The sequence below is a fragment of the Schistocerca serialis genome, chromosome 11, assembly GCF_023864345.2.
Source record: "Schistocerca serialis cubense isolate TAMUIC-IGC-003099 chromosome 11, iqSchSeri2.2, whole genome shotgun sequence".
In the NCBI taxonomy this organism is placed as follows: Eukaryota; Metazoa; Arthropoda; class Insecta; order Orthoptera; family Acrididae; genus Schistocerca; species Schistocerca serialis.
Genome location: NC_064648.1, coordinates 175,341,507 through 175,364,762, shown reverse-complemented (window position 1 = coordinate 175,364,762; position 23,256 = coordinate 175,341,507). Strand labels below are relative to the sequence as shown.

Genomic DNA, 23,256 nt, shown 5'->3' with positions numbered 1-23,256 from the left:
TTAAAGACAAAATAACCTACTTGTATTGGCTGTGCAACAGAGTCAAAAATAAAATAATGCAGATGGAGACTAAATATAAGAAAGTTCCATAAAAAGAATAAATGAAATTCGAGCAAAATGAATAATAGCAGTACCGATTGCAATAATGTGGCAAAAACATAATGTGATGAAAAGGAAGAAATTAAATTGAAGTAAATACATAAAAATGATTAACATCTCATGCAAAGTTCCAAATGGAAGAAGAATGAAGGAAGAAACAATGAAAGCAAATAAACAGGCAAAAGATTAGAAATAACAAAATTATATCTGAACTGATTAACTGAATAAAAATAATGACAGTTGCTTCATTATAGAGGAAAAAATAATTCAATCATTGCTTGGCACCCAACAGGACACAATCACACAACCTTCATCACACCAGCCAAATAACTTAACTGCTGAACTACAGTGACATTTTACAAATTAGCAATAGTTTCAAGACTCTTGGTCATCTAGGGGGTTACAATATATTCATTTATGTCAATTACTTCTAAACAATGGCCCACCTGAGTGAATGGCTACAGGGTGTGATTCTCGAGGCCTTCACTTACACCACTGTATATATGACTTTGAAAATTCAACCCCTAAATCGGTGTGGCAGGCAGCACAGAAACCTCGCCTCGCACACATCACCCCCCCCCCCCCCCTGTCAGTGAATTACGACCGAGGGATAAGGATATTAATTAATTAAAAATAAATAAAAAAGGGGGGAGGAGGTTCTCGGTGCAAATGCCACTGTTCAGGATCGATACGATGTTTAACAAATGTTAACACTTTACGTAATATCTAAGGCTTACAAAGACCACTGGTAATTGTGCAGCGTTCCTATCGCGTCTAAGCAGCCCGTGCCTCACGAGAGCATTTTACTAGTAACTAAGAAAAGCCTTTATAATACTAGCCCACGGGTAGCCACTAAAACTGAACAGTCTGGCATACCTGTGGAATCCTCTTCAGCCACGCCTCGCACAACCTCCTCGGCATTATTCTGTGCCGCTCCCTCCTCGGTCTCAGTTTTAGTTTCTTGCTCCCGATCTTCCTTCTCGGACGGGATTACACTGGCAGGCTCTTCCTCAGGTACTGCACTTGCACCCTCAGCACCAGCTGCCAATGACGGTGAGAGAGGCACCGGGTCCTCCGCTTCTGCCTCCGCCGGTGCCCCCTCCGCCGCTGCCGCTGCCTCCGCCTCCACTGGTCCCGCCTCCGCAGGTCCCTCCTCTGCCTCCGCAGGTCCCTCCTCCGGTTCCGACGGTCGCTCTTCCGGTTCCGTCGGCTGCTCTTCCGGTTCCACTGGCCGATCTTCCGGATCCGCTGGCCGATCTTCCGGATCCGTTGTCCTATCGTCCGGTTCCGTCGGTCGCTCCTCTGTCTCTGCGAGTTCCTCCGCCTCCATTGCCGTGTCGTCTCGTGTCGGTGATTGGTGCGAGCTCTGACCACTGGTGGACTGTCTCACCTGCTCAGAAAAATGTACAGTTACAAGTTACGCCGACAGAAACCTCGTTTTCTATAAACGACTTTAGGAAATGGGGAATTGTTAGGAACACTGTAGTTGTACCGTATTTCTGCATACAGAGTAGTCTATCAGTTCTCTGAGCAGCAAAATAACAGAGAATGGCTGAAGCAGAGGGGATATAAAATTCAGACTTGCAATAGGTACAAAATAAGAAAATGTGAAATTTGTTAATACCGAGAATTAACTGATGTGTTTGCATTTCTTTTCCGAACATATTTTTACGGCGTGTAGCCTCGAAAAAGAAATAAAACGTGTACGATCGACAGTTCCGACAAAAAGAGAATAAATGCCTTCGACACGTGGTGCTGCAGAACAATGCCTCAGGTTAAGAGTGTAGACCGGATAACTGACGAGGACGTACCGAATCGAGATTGGAGGAAAAAATAAATTTGTAACTCGACTCGATTAAATGAAGAAGTCAGTCAACAGGACACATCCCGAGCCTAATGATTCGCCCACTCTTATATTTCATTAGACTTTCTAATATAAGAATGATTTTGTGAATGTAATTACTTTTGCTGTAAAAATGAACGTTGCAGATTCTTGCCGTCTGTGGCTCAGATATGGCAACAATTGTGGAATTTATTTATTCTATGTTGTGAAACAGTTTTATTGCTTTAGATAATTTATCACACCTGTGTGGCTTTCCCTTTAGCTACAGTTGTGGTTCGTAATTTGGTACGTTAAATAACAGAAACATTGCATTCGCAGATTCAGTTGAAAGTATAGTGAACAAAACCCTGCTTTGTTGGGTAGATATACAATGTCTTTCTGCAAAACTTCAGGACTTCTGGTATTTAATACCAATTTTTTATTATTCAAGGAAAATGACATTCAGTAAATGTGTAGATCACAAAAGAATCATAAATAAACTGACCTGTGAAGTACCGTTTCGTACCTCGCAGGATCCTTAGGAAACTAAATAACGAAAATGTGATGTCATTTTACAGTTATTGTCAATTTTCATGGCACTACAGACAGTCCCTACTATAAAAGCGACGTCACAAATCGATATAAACATTAGAATTCGTACTCAGTCAGTATCTTATTCAGAAGTGTTGCTTGCTGCCCGAGTTGCTCCTATCTCTGTGGGCAACAAAAAGAAGACAGTGTCACAACTTTAATTTTAGACTGTATTATGTCCTTTCCCTTAGTAAACTGTATGCTCTTTTTGTATGTACTGTACCCAAGTTCTGCCAGTGACCACCACGTCAAACCTAACTGCAGAGTATTAAAACAACAATTTTAGGCAGGTCGACAAACTGTCTTCCGTGCAACCTGTGTCAAACAATTTTAAGAATCATTTTGCTATTGATTTATTTTTAAGTAATGATGAAACAGCCTTTACTTTTCTAAAACTTCTCAGACTACTACAAACAAAAGTAGGTTTCTCACAGTTTCTCTGACAGCCTGTCGGCCACACACTGCTCTGTTGCCAGCCTGTGCAAGTGTGTAGATCCTCCGAGCAGCAGGCGGATCTGTGGAGGAAGGCGCACACTCGGCCCCATGTTGCTGTGGCACCCTTACTGAGATACCCCTGCCATCGGGTACAGGGGGCCAACTGTGGGGGTGCATACCGATCACTTCATTACACTCTCTCTCTCTCTCTCTCTCTCTCTCTCTCTCTCTCTCTCTCTCTCTCTCTCTCTCTCTCTCGATTCCCACAGCAGACAGATGAGTTGTATCTGTACTGCAGCTGTATTACAGGAAACAGAACTACTATTGGAAACAAAAAATGGCTCTGAGCACTATGGGACTTAACATCTATGGTCATCAGTCCCCTAGAACTTAGAACTACTTAAACCTGACTAACCTAAGGCCATCACACAACACCCAGTCATCACGAGGCAGAGAAAATCCCTGACCCCGCCGGGAATCGAACCCGGGCGTGGGAAGCGAGAACGCTACCGCACGACCACGAGCTGCGGACTACTGGAAACAGAACTGCATAGAACAGCTGAGGCAAGAATGAGGTAAATAGTGCAGAAGCACCCCCCAAAGCAGTCTGCAGCCGGTGCTAGTCACACAATTGCATTTGCCACACTAAGCAGAGAACAACAAGCAAATACAGCTGTAGCAATTACACGTTCTCCCAACTATCAGTTGTGGATGATCCAGATTGTGGATTACCAGTGCACAGTAAGGGATTTCTGACAAAAAAAGAAACGTAGTGACTGACTTCAACCTGAATCTAAATAAACCTAAATAAATGATATCAATATAATAGAGGGAAACATTCCACGTGGGAAAAATTATATATGAAAACAAAGATGAAGTGACTTACCGAACGAAAGCGCTGGCAGGTCGATAGACACACAAACAAACACAAACATACACACAAAATTCAAGCTTTCGCAACAAACTGTTGCCTCATCAGGAAAGAGGGAAGGAGAGGGGAAGACGAAAGGAAGTGGGTTTTAAGGGAGATGGTAAGGAGTCATTCCAATCCCGGGAGCGGAAAGACTTACCTGTCCTTTTTTCCCCCTAAGGTAAGTCTTTCCGCTCCCGGGATTGGAATGACTCCTTACCATCTCCCTTAAAACCCACTTCCTTTCGTCTTCCCCTCTCCTTCCCTCTTTCCTGATGAGGCAACAGTTTGTTGCGAAAGCTTGAATTTTGTGTGTATGTTTGTGTTTGTTTGTGTGTCTATCGACCTGCCAGTGCTTTCGTTCGGTAAGTCACCTCATCTTTGTTTTCATATATAAACCTAAATAAATCTACGCATCATGCTACACTGACTGATCACAGGCGACACAGCCCCGAGAGGATGATATTTTTAATCTCTAGCTAAACCGTAATATTATATTGAGTCTTGTACGTATGTGAATGTTAACAAGCTGCAAATTTGTTTAACGTACTGCGGTTCTTCTATTATGCTTTTCTTAGTACATTGCACTACATTATTGTGGAGGTTTGATAATGGCACATATGCCGAGTTTGGAACAGCACAACAAAAACATAGTCAAAAGTGAAAAACAATGTCATTTAAGAGAAAGACAGACACTTTCTCAGAAGATTAAAGACAAAGACAGCCTCTCTCACTCACAATGTCATACAGAATGCCCGTGACGACGTCACGCCCCACGCCCAGCTCCGGAGCTTCCGCGTCAGTCTCGACGTCCGGTTCCGACTCAGATTCCGCGTCCGGGGCCGGGGGTGACGGGGAAGCTCCCGCCACGTCGTTTAAGATATCGGGCAGCACCAGGCCGGCAACGCACTGCGGCCTCGTCACACGAGTCCCCGTCGCGTAGTAGATGGAGGCGGGAAGGCGCCCGCCGTAGCAGAACGGCACCGTGGCGTCACGCGCCGGCCGGGGGCTTGCCGGCACCACCTGGTCCGCATCATCCGGCGGGGCCGTCCGTGGTGCCGGCCGGAACGGTGGCCGCAGCAGTAGGTCGTCCGCGTCACCTGCAACAGAGCGACCGTTTCCCATACACACCCGTACGGGACAGAGTGGCTGCACCACAGGTTTCCAGTACCCCCCACCCTGAGAGTACTGAACCCTTAAGGGGACTACACCGTGGTTCAGGTCGAAAAAAATCGATTTTCATCATATTTCGATAGATTAAGATTTTATTTAAGTACTCTGAAAAGGATTTTGCTGAAAAAAAAAATGTTTTTGAGAATTTAAAGAGCATTTTCCTACCACGAGTGTTTATGTGCCACGTTCACTTTTCTGCCACCCACTTTTCTGCATATATTTTAGATCTTTATATCGCCCCCCCCCCCCCTCGAGTGTGTTGGCTATCCTTGGAATGCAACAGTCAGTATTCTTTTGTTTCTGCTGTTTGTAAACAACACGCATTCAAACACGCAGTTAGTTTTGTTCAAGTATGATTGCGAGTAGTTGTTATACTTAAGTTTGCAGTCCTTGTTTTGTTGTGTTTATTGAAGATGACAAAACGTAAAGGCATTTTCAAGAAATGACAATTTAGAGGAAACAAGTTTAGAAAGCTTTCCGTACAAGAGGTTGTGTCGCCTGGCAATGATGTTTCTAATTGTAATTTTTCAACAAGTGCATCATAAAAGAAGCTCTCACCATTTCAAGAGAGTTACAACAAATTTACTGTAAGTTACAAGGGATGCAGTAACATTATTATAAATTTGAGAATATTATCGGATGTAATTTCTAAATCTGTACAATGTAGACAGTGTGATGAGTCACAGAGTGTGAAAAATTGTGAGAGTACCAGTGGGAGAAAAGGCCTAGCAATTGCTTTGGATTTAATTTGCACTAAATTCTCAGCTGTGCTTTCATTTATGAGTTCTTCAAAACCAGATGCAAGTGGACCTTATGAAATCAATACTAGATTAGCTTATGCCTTACGATCCATTGGCAAGAGCACGGCTGTAGGGAGAACATTTTGTTCAGTGATGAGCTTACATCAACCACCAGATAAATTTGAAAAACTGACTGCAATCTTAGAGAAAGCTGTATGTGAGGTCAGTGAGGAAAGCATGAAACTGGCTGCTAGGGAAGCATTGGAAGAAAATGATGGATGTTCGGATATTGCAGTTGTACTTGATGGAAGTTGGCATAAAATAGGACATACTACTCTGAATGGAGTAGTGACTGGCACGAGTGTAGACACTGGTAAAGTGTTAGACGTGGAGATAATGTCTAAATATTGCAAATGTTGTAAAGTCAATGAACATAAAGAACACAACTGTGTGGATAATTTTAGAGGAACAAGTGGTGATATGGAAGTTCATGGTGTACAACAAATATCGCTCCATAGAAACAAGTGGTGTACGGTACATCAAATATTTGGGCTATGGTGACAGTAAGGCATACAACAATGTGTTGAACTACAAGCCATATGAAGACGCCATTATTAGCAAAATAAAATGTGCAGGCCATGTTGAAAAACGTTTGGGAACGAGGCTGAGAAAACTGTTGATATGAGAGGGAAAAAATTAGAAGATGGAAAATTGTTGACCGGACAGGGTCGGTTAACTAAAACTGAAATAGAAAACTTGCAGGTGTACTATGGGCAGGCAATTAGGAGGAATAAAGAAAATTTGGAGGCAATGAAGAGATATGTTTGGGCCATATTCTTCCATAAGTCCTCTACTGATGATAAGCCATGTCATGGATTGTGTCCATCAGGAGAAAATTTGTGGTGCAAATACAATAGGGCTCAGGCAACTGGAGAATCTTATTCTCACCAGCATTCTTTTCCTGCTGCTGTTATTACAGCAATTAAACCTATTTTCGGGGACTTGGCTCATCCTGACCTTCTAAGTGCTCTTGCCCGCGAAAGGCAAAGGTCCCGAGTTCAAGTCTCGGTCCGGCACACAGTTTTAATCTGCCAGGAAGTTAAATATTTTTTGTTAATAAGTTTAAAAAAGTATTTCTTAAAAACTATAAAATGGATAAAGTAGATTTTAGTGCAGTTTATTAGCATCATGTAACATACAGTAAAAATATTAAGTTCCTGCACCAAATAGTTTTTCATAAATGGGTCAAATACTTGCCTAAATTAACATGGGTTACATACCGGTAGGCAGGGTGTGGTCCCCTTAAAAGTTTCTCAGGAAAAACAATACGAGACCAGACAGTTCCTCTGCATATTCAGCAAAGTTAGAATGGTACACAGAAGTGGGAGTTAAAACAACTGTTAAAGGAGTGACATAACATAGGGGTTCGGCAGCCGAAGACAACTGGGGATTTTTACTTCTAGTCTCTAAGATCCTTTCCAACAGTTGACACTGCGGCAAGAGCTGTCAATACTTACTGTTCATTATTAACTGAGGCTGATGACCCAAGGAGGCGCTCTGTATATCTACTGGTGTGGTCGTCTTCTGTCCGGAGGTGCTTCAATGGAGCTCTGCACAATACCCAATCCTATCCAAGGTTCTTCACCACCAAATAAATACTATTATCTACATCCACTTGAGCCTACTTGCTGTATTCATCTTTTTGTCTCCCTATATAATTTTTATTCCCACCCTTCCAATCACACTTCTCTACATTACAAGACTGACAATGCCTTGACACTTCGGAATGTGTCCCATCAACCGATCCCTTATTTTAGTCAAGTTGTGCCATAAATTTCTTTTCTCCAGATTGTGATTCACTGCCTCCTTATTTGGTATGTGGTCTACCCATTACATTTTCAACATTCTTTTGTAGCACTCTATTTCAAAAGCTTCTCTTACTTTACTGTCTGAACTGATTACTGTCCAAACACCACTTCCATACTCAGAAAAGACTTCTTAACACTTAAATATATATAAAATGTTAACAAAACCCTCTTTCACAAGTGCTTTCTTGGCTATTGCCACTCTGAATTTTATAGGCTCTTTACTTCGGCCATGATTAGTTGGCTATGCTATAGTAATACGCAAATATTGTTGAATCACTGTTAACTAAAACAACTGTTACTTGAACTCAAATACTGAAGTCAGAACAGAGAAGATGAACTGTTACTGACAGTCTGGAGAACACAATGGTCTAGGATAAGTCAAGGGCTATTGCTTATACATTATCTTCGCAACATATTCCCACCAGGTAGGGCTTTGTCCAATAGAAATGTGTAGCACAATGACCAAAACTAAGGGCATAAAATTTAATTGCATTATATTTGTCATGTCTCTAAGTACACTTAATATTACCGTGATTAGAAAAGTTGCATTTTTAAATCCCTAACGCTCCTGATACTGTTTGGACTTTACACAAATATCTCATGGGATGTGACGATCTACAACAGTTTACAACATAGTTCACTAGTTTAGATGCATTTTTAATACAAGTTACCAATTTATGTTTTTATGCACAGTTGAACACAAAAAGTAATGTAACAGATGATGACCAGTAAGTGGAGAGAAAATGTATGTGGTAATGACTGACTATGAACTCACCAGATGGTGCATTGTTAACCACAACTTCCCACCCCACACTACTGATCAGCCCACAGAGATCGTATGGCACAAAGAATGCAGAATAGTCATTATTCCAGTAACATATTTTATCAAGGAGGGAGACTGTAACAAATATATTAAAATATAATTTATCTAGACTGAATATTTCAATGATCATCTAAATTTTGGCCATTTTGAAACATCCCAGAAAATTAAAAGTATGCAAGAGACAAGGTTTCAAACATAGCACCTTGCTTTACACAGACAATGCTCTAGTCAACTCAGCTATCTGTTCACAAATCACAACACATCCTGATGCCCTCACATTTCAATGGCAAGGGAGATACTGACAGAAGTGAGCACCTGAGTTCAGATCGCAAAGCTCGCTCAAAGGAGAGAGTACAGCTACAATGGACTGGTTGAGTAAGTACCATAAAGATAACACTGACTGACACGTATAGAGACTGGGCAAAGATGGAATAAGACTCCTCAACAAAGAGCTGTTGTACTGAAGAGGAAGTGATACTGGACACTTACTTTGTGATAAGTCGTTGTCCAAGCAATGGGCCCCACGGAGAGAATCTGCCGCTCTGAACGACAAGTTTGGGACACCTTCGGGGGCCGCAAAAGGTTGTCTGAAGATATCTGCAACATACGAGAGCAAAATATGCAGTTTTGCTTTACCTGAGCTGTCGTCATTTTACGACTGAAACATTTTAGTTTTACATCGGTAAAACCGTGACTCTTGAAGAATTGAACTACCACAATAAAACAGCTTCAAATATCTGATTACTTTTACAAATGAGTTAATTTGTTAAATATTTGACATTAACCATGTGCTCTGAGCAGCCAGAACATAATGACCGCCGACCTACTACACGTATAATCCTATCCAGGTGATAGCAGCGTCACCAGGCAAGAAATAGCTGCTAGTCAGACACGTGCACAGTGTATGTAATGTCAGTGAGTGTGCTGTCCGCACGTAGAATAGGGAAGGCTTGCAATCTACAGTAGTTTGGCCGAGGGCAGATTGTGACGGCCCAGAGGCTCGGCACGACTCGTCGGGTGTTTGGGGATGCTGCGGTAAACGCCCTCGACACTTGGCAAAACTGAGGTGAAACCACATCACGACATTGTGGGGTTGGGCAGCCACCCATCATTACACATCGGGCGTCTTAGGTCGGGTAGACTGGTAAGCCAGGACAGGCAGCAAACTGTCGTGGAATTAAGATTAGACTTTAATGCTGGGCAGAGTACGAGTGTGTTCGAACACACTGTGCACTGAACAATCCTAATGGTGAGCCACCGCATCTGCTAACCTGTGCATCTGCTAATGTTAACACCACGACATTGACAACTGAGACTGAAATGGGCACGTAACCATCGGCACTGGATGTTAGAACAGTGGCAGAGCGTTGCACGGTACGATGCATCCTGACACCTTCATCGTCATGCCAATGAGAAGGTGTGAATCCCTCATCATCTCCAGGGGAACAACCTGTACTGTGGGACAGAGACAAGCTGATGGCAGCTCCATAATGCTATGGGAACATTCAAGTGGGCATCCACAGGTCCAGCAGAGCTCCTGGAAGCCACCACGATGCCCAAGGAGTATCGTATACTGGTAGCAGACTACGCACACGTCTTCGTGACGATAACATTTCACGACAGCCGTAAAATGCATTCCAACAAGAAATGCACTGTATCACAAGGGCAGGAGTGTGACGGAGTGGTTCGAGAAACACAGTGCAGAATTCCAATTGGCGTGCTGACTCCCCAACTCGCCAGATCTGAACCGCATCGAACACACCTGGGATGTGCCCGAATGTGGCGTCAGAACTCGTCACCTCTCTCCCTGGAATTTATGGGAATTATGTCAGTTGTAGGTGCCTACCCAGGGCTCACTGCTTCCACGTCACAACATATCACCAACCGTGCCAAAGGTGGGACATACCAGCTATTAGGTACGTGATCATAATATTCTGGCTGATCAATGTAAGTAACGAAGAGATTCCAAAAATGTTTATAATTGTGCTTAAAGTTTGTTGTAAGTCACTAAGTGCTCTCAAAATGAAACACTAGATGAAAATCATCTCGGTAATTTGTGCTCCGTCTTAAGTAAAATATAGTTTTTCATGCACATCAATGTTTATGACACCAACTTCCTGTTGAACTGTTTATCATACAATTATATAATTTTGCTGGCACATTCCGTCATATAAGTGGATAACGTCCGCAAACAGTGTTGCAAATACAGATACCAGTAAAGAGGTAATAAATTCAGACGTCATACCCGACACTTAACTGTAGCTTTACTGCACGAACAGTGAAAATATAGTAAGCAATAAGATTGTTTCCTCTCAGTATTTATTAGGGAGATGACAGCGAGAAATGGTTTTGAGAAAGTTTGAAATTCGATGAAATGTTCATTGGAAGTCATTAAGTGCTCTCATTTTCAAATACTCATCGAATATAATCAGGGTAATTTGGGCACCGTGAGTTATGCTACCTCAAAGATGTATCACAGTTTCTAACTGTAATATATGTCATTATATTAAAACTCGAACATAACGTTACACCACTTAATGAGTAGATTATGCATATTACATTTTTAAATTTGGTCAATAACAGTATAAAATGTGAAAATCAAATTTTTGTTCCTTCTGGAAGCCATCAGATAGGCAACCTGCAATTAGAACTATGAACTGGGTTATTTGTTTAGATATATGCTGCATCTGTGTTACCTTCTATGGATAATACCACTTAGTTTTGTGATTCTGCTTATTATAAGTACTGTCAATTACATTTGAAGCCAGTTATCAATAACAATTTATGGAATCAGTGCAGTTTATAATCTTTTAACAAATTCTAATATGGCCCAGTAGCATCATTCAACATTTTAAGTGGAACTAAATAAAAAAATTAAAAAAATAACACAACTATTGTCAATCCCTGTGTTCTTACATAGTTATCAGAAGTCAGCAGTAAGAATACTATGTCAAGTAGGTAAATGTACACCTCACAGAAGCCTTTTTAAGGATCTTCAAATTCTTAGACTGACTTCCCAATATATTTACTGTTAATGATTTTTGCTGCTGACTTTTCAAATGAACTGTGATCTACAGAATCACAATGCAAGATATAAAAATAATTTCATGTAGACTTTTCCTCCTTGCCCAGCTTTCAGAAAGGAGTTATGTATTGTGTTAGGAAAATATACAACAAGCTCCATGGAAACAGAGAGCAATAAACTGGGAATTTAAAAGAAAATTATAAATATACCTTATGAGACGTCCTGCAAGTTATTAGATTATCTAGATTCAAGGATTGAAAATTACTGTTTGATACATGGCAAGGAGCAGTGGTCACTGTAAATCTGAATGCATTAACATCCGTAAATAATATAATAGGAGGAGAAATGCTCTGTAATACATATCACCCAGCCTCAATGTGCAGAGAAAATGGTACTGTACTCAGCCATAAAAAATCCATCCCATTTACAAATGATGTGAAGCATCTAACAGACAATTATAATTAATGACGAACATAAACTGAAATCTTATCTATTTGACAACTGGTGTTTCAGCAGATGCTTTCAGTTTCAGTTTTGTAATGCATGCCTAGAGTAATCCCACACAAATACTGTTTATCACATGTTTTATGCAATTCCCAATGTCAACTAAATACGTGTTTGTTCCCGCTTACAAACAAAATTAGAATTTTTTGTTACCATTAGATACAGTGGTCGGAAATTAGTCAGGGGGGATATCTGTTTTATTGAAATACATTAACCGGGACTGTAAAACACGAAGAATAAACTGCACTCCAGCACAGTCTTTCACTAACTTGCTTTGCCTTTTCCCCAGTAAAGTCAACACAACAAAGCAGAATGTCACACATCAAAAACATTATGAAAAAAATGGCTCAGTACAAAGAAATACACAATCGAAATGGGAATCGTTTCCCAAAACGCGTCGTGTAAAACGTAAATAAAAGAAACCTGTGACTGGTAGCAGAAAGTTATTTATGAACAAACTCTTTCTTCTGTAGCACCACATTTCAAAAGCTTCTATTTTCTTCTCATCTAAATTGTTTGTCATCCATGTTTCACTTCTATACATTACTACATTCCGGACAAATACTTTCAGAAAAGACTTCCTCACACTCAAATCTATATTTGATATTAACAAATTTCTCTACTTCATAAACAAACACTCCTCCTCTCAATACAATGTCCAATTTGCTCTTCCCAGTCCTTTGCTGCCTCTAACAGAATCAGCAAACCTCAAAGCTTTTATTTCTTATCGCTGGTTTACTAACAACCGGTAACGGTCATTTTTGTCACTCGAGGTGGAAAAATTTAGTAAAAAACTTTATACAATGCTTTCATTCCATTTCCATAAGGTAGCATACATATCCTTTCCTGCCTTTGCTTCCTGACCCAGTGTTTTATGGCAGTTTATTATCAGATCGTCTCTACCCTCCTCTTTCTAGACAAAGTAACTGTTTGGAAACACTGAACAGCTTGAGACATAATGTTTGCTTCTTAACTTGTGGATCTGTGAGCCCTGTTTCAGTTGTCTTCAGAAACAACTACATGTCCAAGCTATTTTCAAAATACTGGGTTGTTTCTTCCTTTTATGCAGGGTGTCCCAGGACGAAGTCAATAATCAGAGATAGGGCAAATGATTACTCGAGGTGAAAAAGTGAAGTAAACGTGGGCTCTAAAACGCATACCTAGAGCTATCGACACCATCTTCACCACTGTGGAACACATCTCTTAAGGTAAGCATTTTAGAGGCGATAATTGCTAGACAATTTCTTCTAGTTTTATCCCATACTACCTTCTCCCAAAACATGGAAAACAAAGAGCCTGCAGTAGAAAAGATTTATTTCATCTTGCTGAAGGTGAAGAACTGCTCACAGTTCTTAAGGTATGGATTTTACAACCCATGTTTACTACTTTTTTATTCAAATGATTGTTCCTCTCATATCACTGAATACTGACCATTCCTCCTGGGACACCCTGTACAAAGAAATGCACGCATACACAACACAGGAGTATTTTAAAACATCATCAAGACCTTAAGCTTATGAATATACCACAATCAATGATAATTTGTATCAGGTTGTGAGCCCCGATTTCCATCTTTTTGTTAACAGTCACCTTGTCTCGATCTATGGGCTATATGAGTACACCACCGTGCAAAATTAAAAGTTCATTGTCACCGATGTTACCTCCCATTACTATCAACTGTTTCAGGATTGACCATTAATGGAATGGAGACAATAGAGGATCACAGCTTTGACTGAGATGTCAAGTGAAATCATATGAACATTTTATTTAACTGCAATGTAATGAATGAATTACATGGAATGTTATTGTCTTACAGTGCTTATGTTTATTTCACAAATAATCAAAAATTCTAAATTTAAATGCTTCTGTGAAAGAATGGGAGTTGTGCATCAGGATGGTCTTCAGTCAGGTCTTAAACTCCACCACATCACCTAAATGACTTAAGATGCTCTTTTGTGGGTTGTAGAATACACGTACACCCACGTATTTGACTCCTTTCTGCATCAATGTTGAACCTGAAGTTTTTATAGAGTGTGCGCTTGGTCCCAGTATTACATTAATGATTTTCATCATTTTTTAAGAAAATAAAAATAATTAATGACAAAGGGTATTAGGCGAGGACATTTATGAAATCGATCAAAAGGTCAATTCTCATTTTTTTTCCTCTCCTTTGAATTCGCACACAATAGATTCTCAAAGTTTGAATAATGAAATCATATTGGAAGTACCTGAAAAATAATTAAGTTGTGATGTGACCTTCTTGCCACAGCCAATTTTTTGTAACAACACTTCAATACCTGCTCAGTGAACAATGATTCTATCGATTACTTTCAAGCAAACTTGCATGTGATACACCGAGTAGGCTGTGGTACATACTCTTTAGTTTTATAGATCATCTGTGACTCTGTTCCACATCTTAAAAACAATGACAAACCAGCTGCTTTGTTCATGAAGAAGCAATTCTTCTTTTTCCTTGTGCTACTGGCAAAGATTTATGCAAGTGTTCGATTCTTTCATCATTCAATAATGCCACAGTCTCAAAGAGTGTATTGAAAACTGCATAAACTGAGTTTGCAGAAGCGAGTAAATGAAAGGCGTGAGAAACAGTAAGAAATCGGCATTCGTCACCTGTGCCGCATCAGATGGTGTAAATATGTTCAGGCTCTTGAGGGAGAGGAGAGACTTCCAAATTGTATCCTGGATGCTGTCAAGTCCACTTACAGATTTCTGACCGATCCTGAACTTCATGGCAAAACACAGAATCCAAATAAGTCTCATATGAAAACAATGCCCTAAAAACCACATTTTCGTCAGCTTCAGTTGTAAAGAGTTGCAACTTATGATGCAGTTCTTGTATTTAATGATAGGAAAATAGGGAGAACGAAAGAATTAGAGGGAATGGGCTTTAAGACAGGAAATTTTACTGAAGGTACGTTGAGAAAAATAGATTTACTGCACCTCTCTGCCGCTGAAAAGTCAGTTGGAGGTCCGATAAAGGAAAGAAGGCAAGCAACAAGAAACCAGAAGAGAAGCCTTGGATTGAGAGGGGACCCTGAGTACAAATCTGGTTCTACTAAGGGGAAGACATAAGAAAAAAATGTGAGGTTGAACTTTTAATTGAATTTCCTGAAAATTGTGTTTCTTAAAGTTTATGTACCTTTCCCTCAGAATCTATGGAGGCTACAATTATGAAATTTTGTGTAGGCCTAGTTATTTCTGTAAAGCCAATAAATGTTGTCTCAAGAGTAAATTTTGAAATTCCGAGTACAAGCTGTGGTAAGGGGAAAAGTGCTTGGAATTGTGCATGAATTTTGTATTATACTTACAATATTATAACTAAAAAATTCTATTTGATATATTCAAAAACCTCATGAGACAAGCTTAATATATGCAAAGAAATTAAACAGAAAATTATGGAGAAATCTCTTGAATTGTTTCTGAGAAAAAGGTACATATATTATTTTTTGAAAACAAAATTTTTAAATTCCATAAAAAAACGTTACACACATATATAATCCAAGGAACTTAACAGTAAATGTATTAATTTCATGTAATATATTGTAAAAAATTTCAATGCCATATCTTCAAAATTGTGGTTTTGTGCGTCTTTTAAATGGTATGTGTTTTTCATGAAAATCCTCACTTAACGAATGTGTGTAGCTGAAGCAGTTCTTGAAATACCAAGTTTTTTTTAATAGGTCTGGCACTAGCAGAAAACATTTTCCTTGTAATGAACTTCTGTATTCCAAAAATACTATACCAGCAAGTAGAATTTCCTCAAAATGTTTGCAAACAATGTTCATGGAATTTAGATAAACAGTGGCAATGTATTGTGTAAACTACTATCTGTTACAAAAAAAAATACAGATTAGCTTCACATTAATTTAAAAGACAGTCATGTAACAGTCAGCATGTTGACGTATTTTGAAGGACAAAGTGTACCTCGATTGAAAATTACCTAAAACGTTCCACATAACAAGAGATTACAATTATGATTCATGAACATGCAAATGAATATCGTGAAAATAACGATAACATTACATTTACCTACAGTTAACTACCGAAATGAAGGCTATGATAAACCCAAAAAAACTGCAAATTAGCATTTGATGAAAATTAACGTTAGTAATACACGACTGTGATCTAATGAATAAATATTATTTCTGTACTCTGCTTATTCATGAAATTGATGAAGCTATGGAAACCCATATAGCGACGCAACTTTTATCTTACTGTCGCAAGCTATATTGTTCGGCGATATTTAAAACGGTTAATTTTATGTTACTGCAACAGCAGCAGTTGTCGGGCACGCACATGGTTATTTTGCGCTTACTCGCGCGACTCACGTCCTGCTATTCGTCCTTGTCCACCCACACGCCAGTCCTGTTTTCACACGGCTGGTAGCAGTTCTCTCGTCCTCTTTTTTTGTTTTTTTACATTTTATCAAAATTATTGTAGCACACAACATTTACATCTGTATCTTGTGTGTACAGTGTATTCACGTGTTGCCAACTTACAAATTTTCGAACGTATTTTGTTTTACCGTGAATTCGCATTTCTGTTCTTTCCGCTTGCTGGTTTCTTGTTATCAAGGGTGCGAGTATATTTGTTTACTTTATGCAGTGGAAACGTTTAAATGTGCATTACTGGCATTTTAATAAAATATCTCGGTGTGATAATCATTATTTTGTTGCTGGAAGAGTGGCGAACGTGTTAGACGCAACTTGTTTAGGAGCGTCAATCGTCTGCTAGTCTTTCCTCAGACTGAAGAGCAAAATCGCTGTGGCTTGTGTGGTTGTTGAAAACGTGTTCCCCTTTAGCTAAAGCAAAAGGAATTAAAATCCACTTACAAATAAAATCTTTTAGGTTCGCCGGTGACATAATTTCAGTGTCACACACGGCAAACTACTTCTATGACTGAATCGAAACCGTCCTTAAAAGATTTTGAAGATGAACAGGAAGCTCAGGAAAGAAATGGAGGGGAATGGAGTTTCGTCGAATTAAATCTGGCTCTGTACTGGGGGAACGAGCGTTGGAAGTGAGACATTAAAGTGGACGATTTTTGCTACTTAGCAACAAAATAAATTACAAAGACAAAAGTAATGAGGGCATAAAATGCAAACTGCATTTTCAGAAAAGTTTCCTGGAGGGGTAGACACTTTACCAAACATAAACATAAAAAAGTGCTAGGAAGTCTCTTCTTAAAATATTCGTCTGAAATAACATGAAATATTAAAAATAAACAGAACGGATGAAGAGATAGGAAGGGTTCGTTAACGTGGGTTGCAGCAGAATACTGAAGAATAAGTCGGTAGATCAGATAACATAGGAGGACGTACTGAATTGAATCGGCGAGAAAATAAATTTGTAGTAAAAGAAGGGATCGGTTGATGGGACACATACTGACACAAAAGATTGGTGAATTTTGCCATGGCGCAAAGTATGAGGGTTAAAAACTATCAAGGGAGACCAAGGTTTGAATACAGCAAGCAGTTTCGGGAGGATGCACACGCTGATGTAGGAGTAATTTTGCTGAGACGGCGAAATTTTGTCACAGCTTCGTCTTCCATTCCTCAGATGGGCAATAAAGAAAAAAATATGCGGACGGTTTCATTAACTCCATCACTCCAATAGTTTTTTCCGACATATGGCTATTCAAACGAAGGTTTCGACTGAAGCTGTTACGCAACGAAATTAGATTGTCAACAAATATCTACTGTTTCGTCCGCAGCTCGTGGTCGTGCGGTAGCGTTCTCGCTTCCCACGCCCGGGTTCGATTCCCGGCGGGGTCAGGGATTTTCTCTGCCTCGTGATGACTGGGTGATGTGTGCTGTCCTTAGGTTAGTTAGGTTTAAGTAGTTTTAAGTTCTAGGGGACTGATGACCATAAATGTTAAGTCCCATAGTGCTCAGAGCCATTTGAACCATTTTTGAACCTACTTTTTCCTATTTCGCGACTATCTTCGTGATGAAAATAGTCAAATTATTTCGAACAGTATTTTACCAGTGCTAAAAAATCGTTCTTGTGTAACTCGATTCATATCAATAGCACACACTATAATGTCTACCTCGGTAAAAGAATTTTAGAGTAACGATGTAGCAAATATATTTATTTATTTAGCAGCTTTGGATGCACATTATGTGGATCAAATTCTAGTATATATTTGCAAAGAGCTAACGGCAACCTCAACTTTCACGAAAAGGTTCCCACTGTCTATTTCAAGAGTTATTCCTATAAGTACGTACTATGTTGACAAATCATCGATCATTTCGATCTCAGCACAGGCGGCAGACAATTTTCGATTCAAAACATTAACGCTCCTTGCAATCGAAATTAAATGGTGACATTGGAAAACGTCATAACAAGCAACATATAAATACAACGTGTGTCAGAGCAATACTACATGGCTTGCGGGTAACATGTTGGAATTTTATGACTGAATTAAGGAATGTTGGTTCGGTAACTCCTCCAACTCCACCGAAGAGCATCTGCACAAAAACTCTTTAAAATTAATGTTTCATCTTAATTTACAATCAACTTTAGCATTGTAATGCAGTGTTATGTCTTACTATCAATTCATTAGACAGCATGTTTGTAGTGTCATTATGAATTACGTACAGAAAACGGTTCGTTTTAATGGCTAACGTTATTGACAATCGTATCAAGTAGTCTGCTACTTTTGCCATAATCGAAATGTTTCAATCTACAGATGCTGTAACATCGATATTTCAGCTCCCAACCTTGATTTTTTTTCTATTTTTATGCAACTGTTCGATTATTATCGTCATTACCCAGTAACTCGAATTGCACGTATGAGCGAGCAGCGTGCTGTATAGACAGAAGTACAGTAGCGTTTCTGACTGTTGATACCCGTCGGTCCTGGTGGTGCCCGGCGTGTTTGGCCAAAACCACCCCATGTAAATAAAAAGTGAACTTTTCAGCAATGGAACACAGTGTGCGTCAAGGAACGACAAGCAAAGACGAAACGAGTGGTAGACGGCGTGCCTGAAAAGCGAGAGGTCCCAGTGGGACCACGGAAACTTTCAATCTGCCTTCAGGGAAAAAGCTTTTTTTGAAAAAAAGTCTGACGTCAGTCTGATGGGCAACGGTTTCTATTCCGTAAATAAATCACTTCCGAATCACGTGGAATTTTATAACGAAAAATCACCAGGCATATAATTACGGTCAAATGTGTAATCACTTGTAAATTCTAAGAATGTTACGTACATGTGTGTGTAATCGCTAACCCCTCTATAATTTCTGTTGACATGTCCTATATCTGTAAAAGATGTCATAGGAGCAAAAATAAATAAATAAATAATCTAACCATCATCTGTCAATGACGTCAGGAGTTGCCAGCAACGCCACGTGGTTCCGATTCAAAGACAAATTGTAGGGCCCATTTCCACGACTGGTTAACTGGCTCGGTAGGGACGAGTAATTCACTGGTGCTCAACCGATGAGCAACAAGCAATTTTTACTGTTTTTACTTTATTTTTTGTTATCGTACACACCATTCTGCAATAAGGGGGGCGCACCAACGTACATATGATACTTGCAACGCGAAGCTAAATAGGTTTCAGAAAACAGGCTGCAACCATTGAATTTCTCTACAGAAAACTGGGCTACATTACGTCCTTCAGCGTATGAACAGAACGGTAAAACTTAGCTCAAGACCGAAAGCGATTTCAAAGCATAGATATATAAATACAAAATATGATGATAACTGTATAAAATGTTAACTGAAATTATAATATTTATCATAACACACACAAGAAATTACTTTTTTGCGAGAATTTCGCAACTATTGGCAACAGGTTAAACTGCCTAAACAAGTAAAATGGCGGAACAAATGGCAAAATTGTTCCCAATCATGTAATCGTGACGCTGCTGCATGGTAATAAGAAACTGTTTCAGAATCGTGAGTTCTGGCTGTATATGATAAAAGTCACACTGTCACCTTTCAACCTAACTCAGGTCCCGGGTTACGATATAGACCACCCAGTTACCACAACCAACATACGAAGAAAACAGAGGAAAATAACGGTTTGCTTTCGAATGTCTCCACGCATCGAGTCAAAAGCGAACAGGTAACAGACTATTTGTGCTATGAGTTAGAAACTTTCCCCCGACCCAGCCAAACAGAACTGATGTCGAGAGCCACAATATAATATATTAGATTTGAAATTCATAATCAGCTGTACCTTACCTTGTATTTGATTCGCCCGCCCCGCGGCGAGAGCAACATGGCTGCCACAATTGTTTGCGGCTGTGCGATACCTCGGCAAAAATTAAGACGCTCACAAAAACTCAAAAGGAATCGTGTAATACAAATGTTGGTAATATAGCTTTTACGACACTCGGCTGATGCCTTACCTCCCTTCTTACTATACGCGCTTTTGAACTCCGATCACTTAATATTGTAGTATTAAATCGGCAAAACTCTGGAGAGTTCGTGGGGCTAGTGTTTTGTTTCCACCCGCTGCCAACTGCCGCGAAAAAGGTGCATGGTAACGCATAAACCGCCTCTGGTCAACGCTTATTTATTGTATTACTAAATATACCCAGTATCTCTCTCTCTCTCTCTCATTTTCTGCATAGTTTTTGTATTTTTAGATTAGCAAAATAGCAATATTCTGTCTAATACATCGGGAGACATGTTTTTTTTATATTAGTGTACGTTCCATAACTTTGAATATTCGATTTAAAATGGTCAGTGGATACTAATCCAAGGGCTTCAGCACACGAAGTCGTTGACAAAGCGCGTTGGTTACTCGCTGTTCGCGAATCACCACCTGTGTAGTTAAATAGGGCTTCGCAGACGCGAGACTGCAGAGTGACGCGCCAGGAAATGGTTCGCAACGTGTTACCAACCAGATGCCAGCGACTATGCGTTCGAGCTGCCAAGCGATCTAAATCGCGTGGGGTCCTCCCTCTAACACACTTGTGTATTCGTTAACTTGAAAATTAACGAGTACGTTGTAAACATGAGCTTTGTATGGGAGGTCGAAAAAACATCCCATTTTGTATAACTACAGGCTCCAAGGCTATTGCAGGAGTGATTTGACAGGCAGCATAAAGGGAACACCGAGGGCGATCAATATTACGAGTTAGTTCTCCAAGCAGCTGGCCTGCAAATGGGATGGTAGCTAAGCAGATCTCAAAAGTTAAATTCGGATATGATTTTCTAAAAACAGTAATAATTATATATTTTTGTTGCAATGTTATTTAGTAAGCTGCTTCTTGCGACGTTTATTATTGATATAATTTCCTATATTTATTAAACGCGTGTACGAAAAAAACAAATCAGTACTTTTTACTTTCCTCATGCTCTTATTACGACACAAACTCTTATGTTCTTACTACGCTTTGTAATGAAATGAGAAACAACACTGTAGCACTGCTTATTCATTCTACAGAATACCATGAATCACGCATCTTTCTGTTGCAGCTGCCTGGTCCTGCTGGCTGTCTTTCTCTGGGTGTACGAACCAATCCAGAATTCTCTTAATTTCCGTATTCGCGTGTAACAACAGAGCATCATACCTTACTCTGAGCTTGAATCTGTAAGCGGCATGGCGAGTGTAATAAAAAGATGCTCGTGGCAACGAACGCTACGCTCGCACACGGAAACTGTAGCGAGACATTTCTGAAGCGCAAAGTGCGCAACTACGTTACCAGCCAATCGCAACCAGTTGCCGATTTGGATAGCCAGCACGTTGCGTTTCTTTGCAGTCGGAAGGCATGAGTGTGGTAGCAATTAACCTGATCACCTAATCTGTTACGTTTTAGAATGCACAATGTGATGGGAGCAAGTATTCTCCTACGGACCGGTAGTTAATACTGTCTGCTGTATAAATTGGTTTGTGTTCTCGTATTCATGTTCTTGTCTTTCCATTTAACCAAACATATATGATGCAATAACTTAAAATGCTGTTAGCGTTTAATACTGGTTCCACTAACAGTTGTTATAAAGTGTATGAGGTAAAGTTCGATTATATGAATTCACAAGGGACTTGAGTATAACAGTATCATAGATTTGCCCCTGAACTTTTTAATCAAGAAGTCCACTTATTACGGCTTCGATCCTTCATTCTATTTGGAAGTTAAATAATGCGTGCAACTGTTTCACGAACAACTCAGGATCATCCGATGGACGCTAGTGAATCACGACAATACCTATGAACTTAAAACGAATACTGCTTGCACAGCAGCACACGCATCACTGCAGAATCGGAGGGTGTTTTTTTTGTATTATTTCTTCAAATAAATGGCAACTCCGGCCTCCAGTTCTCGGAGTAATTCGTGGCCCCTGACCAACTTTCGATTCAAAGGTAAAGTTCTGACTCAACACGGGCGAAGCGAAACGAAACAAAACTACACTATTACTAGAGAGCCTAGCCGCGGCCATATTGCACGTACCATCCATCGGAGTACCTCGCAATTCCATGCGACTAGCGACCGATCGCTTCGATTTACTCGCACGAGTGCAATCTACGAAGCGATCGATCCGTCACTCGTGTGCCGGGTCCTTTACGATCGATCGTCCAATGGCGACAACAGCATCGCCAGAAGACTAGAGTTGGGCGACACAATTCTTTTTCCCGATTCGATTCCTACGATTCAATCTCACATTGTGAATCGATTCCTACGATTCGTTCACGATTCATTCTAGACTGCGATGGCACGATTCTTACGGAATGCAAAAAGTTCTACATCTTACAGATGGCAGGACATGTCTGAAATTGTCAATGAGAATCGAACTGTGTCATGATAAGATATGCCAGAAATAGTTCATTTATGAGTAAACATGCATAGGACGTTACAAATGTGATTCACAAATGTGATTCTCGATTTATACGTGTAATGCCTTTGTTGATGAAAGGCCACGTTTGATTTGATTACATCTATTGTTTTATTTCAGTATGCCAGGAAAGAGGAGTCGATTTGTGAGAAAGGTGGTGCAAAATGGCTTCCTTTGTTCACACGCATCCTCCACTTGACTGCCATCTGGCGGTCGTAATCATTCGGCACGACTCGGCACGATTCGGAAGTTGCCTTCGAAGCATAGCGTACTAAGAATCGATGAATCGTTGGAACTTGGAATCGTCAAGACTCGGAAACACGCAATCGTTCTTACGATTCTTTTGAACGACGATTCGTCCGAATCACGATTCGATTCTTACGATTCTTTATTTAGAGTCGTTCAACCACAACTCTACTAAAGACCATCTGATAGTACTGTCGACACTATCTGAAATACCGT

General features: G+C 40.0%; 1 protein-coding gene across 1 annotated transcript in view; it reads right to left on the bottom strand.

The window, feature by feature from the left end:
* Positions 1–23,256, bottom strand: part of LOC126426611 (uncharacterized) — a 245,328-nt gene that overhangs the window by 78,649 nt on the left and 143,423 nt on the right. Inside the window, exons 6-8 of the mRNA XM_050088503.1 lie at positions 8,951–9,058; positions 4,596–4,957; positions 976–1,489 (exon numbers count right to left, since the gene is read on the bottom strand). Of these exons, the coding sequence (XP_049944460.1) occupies positions 976–1,489; positions 4,596–4,957; positions 8,951–9,058 (984 nt within the window). The remainder of the gene's footprint in view (positions 1–975; positions 1,490–4,595; positions 4,958–8,950; positions 9,059–23,256) is intronic.